Genomic DNA, 3444 nt, shown 5'->3' with positions numbered 1-3444 from the left:
GCCAGAGAAAAGAATGAATTGATGAATGTTTGGATTATTCAATGTAATTGTATGAAGTATGTGACAAATTATTTTGTTAAAGGTCAATTATTGAAAATATTTATAACATTTCCTGATCCTCATTTTAAGAATTCAGTAAAACGAAGAAGAATAATCAACCCACATTTTGCTGCTATGTATGTTTATCTTTTAAAACCAGGAGAAGGAATGTTGTATACAGCATCTGATGTAAAAGAACTTTTTGATTGGAATACACAAAGTTTGGATCACACCACTATTAGAACGAATGCCAGATAACTATACTGACGATTATTTAAATATTGTAATGTTTAAAACAGAAGAAGCTAAAAAGGTTGATAGAGAACAAAGACAAAAATGGGGAGCTTGTTATAGAAGAAGAATAGAAGAACCATTCTAACTGACTGATTTTTATTATTGGTTTAGTTTAATATTTTTTTTTATTCTTTATCTCATTACTAAAAGCATAATTTGTGAGTTATTTTTTTTTTTGAGTTTTATTGATAAACAGTGTTTTTAATAATATTGTTGGTGCTTCTTCTTTAGTATGATGTTTTTAGTGGTTTTGAGTTATTGAATTAAATATCTATTTAATCACTCATTGAAAAATATTATATTTTTATGTTTTCTTTAATAATATTGTTTCTTTATACTAACATAGTTTCTATCCTTTATTTTTGAAGATTGTATGTAATAGTTTCAATAGACTAAATAACATTTATTTCAATAAATACTTATTGTGATTTGAGTTGTTATAAGACGAATGCTTAAGTAATATATTCAAAATTTATTGATATTTAATGAAATATCTTAATCAATAGGTAGTATGGATGAAGTGAGTAGTAGTATTATTCTTTTGTTTAATTAAATAAAGGTTTAGTCATTATAACAATAATATTAATGATTCTATAATATAATATAGAGATTTGATGATTATTGAGGTGATATTTAACTTTGTTACTAATAATAAAGTTATGACTAACAGCTAGAAATAACATGCTAACATAATTCAAAGAGTTATATTAATTACAAGTAATTATTTCTCACAGTACCACTAATACCATGTAATTCTATCAAAAAGAAGAGAATACAAATCTATTTAAACAAAACACTTTTATTAACATTGTTGATCCATTGATAAATCAATAATCTTTTAATTTAGTGACAGTACATAAATGAACATTATGTTGGTTAACAAAATATGGAATTGATTATACATTAATCAAACATTTATCAACCAACTTACATTACTATTAATTTGATTTCTTGTTGTAAATAATTAATATATTTTCAATTTGTATAATTCTCATACTTTTTATCATTATTCATTTTTTTTTATCATTTGAAATAGATATAAGAATACAGTAAAGTTATTATAATATTTTATCAATACACATTGTTTATATGAATCACATTAATGACAATTTGTAATTAAATCATCAAATTTATTGAATTTAAAAATGAAACAAAAAAAACATAATATTCTAACTAATGAAATATAAATGACATCACTTACATTAGAACAAATTTGATCAATGATACAATGAAGAAGATAGAAAAAGAAGTTATGATAAAATGTGATAATAGTTCATCTTTTGATTGTTAAGAATTTAATACATCAACTTTAAATAAATTATTATTTATTGTAATGGAATGTTATCAGATAAATGAGTTAATGATAAACGTATAATTTAAATATTTTTTTATTTCATTGATTTAATTTACAACAGTTATTAAAATTGTTCATTCATTATTAATTTCTTTTTACTCATTATTTAGTCAACAAAACAACAATAAAAATGAAATATACAAAGATTTATTCTATTTCAATATATAGATAGTTAATTATCAGATAATTATTAAATGGCATTTCTAATTTTATAGTGTTAATGATGTTTTAATTTTATTTTAGATTAAAGAAAAATGGTCCCGGCGGGGATCGAACCCGCGACCCTCGCATTTCTCTTTTCTATAAGTACGATGCACTACCGACTGTGCTACGGGGCCTTCTTATTTATTTATTTATTCTTTCTTTTACTCTAAGACTGCTTTTTTGATTGCTTCTGACCTTATTTTTTAATTGAGACAAAATTAAACACCCAAATGAATTAACAACACAGTTTCTCTCATACAAATTAAAAACAGACAACTTCAAAAATAGTTCCATCTATTTTAGTGGTCGTCATTGTGTTTTTGATTTTATTTCAACTATAACAATTCATTTGGGTGTGAGTTAACTTACTCTTGTTTCTACAAAGTACATCTTCAATTCACTTAAATTTAAATGTGTTGGTACTAACTCTGTCTTATCTTCTTTTTTATAGAATAGTCCACACAACATCATCTCCCTGTGTAGTATAACCCATTCTTAAAAACAGGAAAAGAATAGTTTAATAAAATTATAAACACCAAACAACAAAAACTGAACAAACATCACTTGTAATGTAAAATAACTTATTAAATATGAATGATATAAAATGAGTGTTTGTGACAGCAATAAGAACAAATCTTATAAGTAGTTTTACTGAATTGACTGAGTGGTAAAGATAATATTTGAATTTTATTGTAAGCAATACGAAAAGAAAATATTCATAAAAAGAACAGAATGACGTTAGAAATATCTGATTATGTGTTTGTCTTTATCAAGAAGATCTCATATTTCTCTTATATGATTCTTTAGTTTTTAAAGCATCAATAGTTGGAACAAAATAAAATACAAAAATAGTTTTATAAATCATTCAAAAAAGATTAATTCAAAAAGTTATACAATTACACTATCATATAAATTTTTTGTTTGGCTAATATATTTAAAATGCCTATCAGTTTTTTTTCCTTTATTTTATTAAATTGCTCTATTAAAAAGATTATATTAATATTTTTATTTAAATTGGTACCAGTAAAAAGATATATTGTTGTATTAGGGGTTTTATAATACTTGTATGATTGAAACAAACTCAATAAGTAAATTAAAGTTTTTTGAAGAAAACCAAATATCATTTTTTATGGATACCAGTTTTATTATAAAGTATTTGACAAAGAATAAAACTTGTTACTAGTGTATTTTAGAAATCACACAACCTAAAATAAATAATTATTAAGCAAGTTACAAATTAAATAAATTATAACTAAGGTATAATGAAGAAGATTGTTTGTTTAATGTAAATTAATTAGAATAGAAAAACAAAAAAAAATCAATATCAATCACTTATCTCTTACCTCCTTTCTTATGATTACCACCTTTTTGTTTTCTCATTTCTGTTTTCTTCTTTCCAAACATAACTTTACCATTAGTAATTTTTTTATCATCCAATTTATTAAATCTTCCTTGTTTAGCAAGTGCCTTATCTCTGAAACGTGCTTTCTTCTTTTCTTTTTTAGCTTTAAGTCGTTGAATAGCGTCTTCTCTTCTTTTTTGTTTTTTCATTT

At 23.3% G+C, this 3444-nt stretch overlaps 1 protein-coding gene across 1 annotated transcript, besides 5 other annotated features; it reads left to right on the top strand.

Annotated features, from left to right (window-relative positions):
- Nucleotides 1–21: 21 nt before the first annotated feature.
- On the top strand, nucleotides 22–418 carry EDI_159740 (tRNA (guanine-N(7)-)-methyltransferase, putative; the record flags this gene model as incomplete). The annotated part of the gene is made up of 2 exons (XM_001739113.1): nucleotides 22–259; nucleotides 282–418. 2 exons carry the CDS (start codon nucleotides 22–24, stop codon nucleotides 416–418), a joined length of 375 nt encoding a protein of 124 aa, XP_001739165.1.
- A 204-nt stretch (nucleotides 419–622) lies between these two features.
- Nucleotides 623–659: a sequence feature (AT_rich).
- Nucleotides 660–1641: 982 nt separating this feature from the next.
- Nucleotides 1642–1663: a sequence feature (AT_rich).
- Nucleotides 1664–1703: 40 nt separating this feature from the next.
- Nucleotides 1704–1742: a sequence feature (AT_rich).
- Nucleotides 1743–2214: 472 nt separating this feature from the next.
- Nucleotides 2215–2343: a repeat region.
- Nucleotides 2344–2871: 528 nt separating this feature from the next.
- Nucleotides 2872–2907: a sequence feature (AT_rich).
- The last annotated feature ends 537 nt before the right edge of the window (nucleotides 2908–3444 follow it).

The sequence above is a fragment of the Entamoeba dispar genome, genomic scaffold (genome assembly GCF_000209125.1).
Source record: "Entamoeba dispar SAW760 scf_1105229461987 genomic scaffold, whole genome shotgun sequence".
NCBI classification, from domain to species: domain Eukaryota; phylum Evosea; order Mastigamoebida; family Endamoebidae; genus Entamoeba; species Entamoeba dispar.
This window is presented reverse-complemented; position numbering and strand designations above follow the sequence as displayed.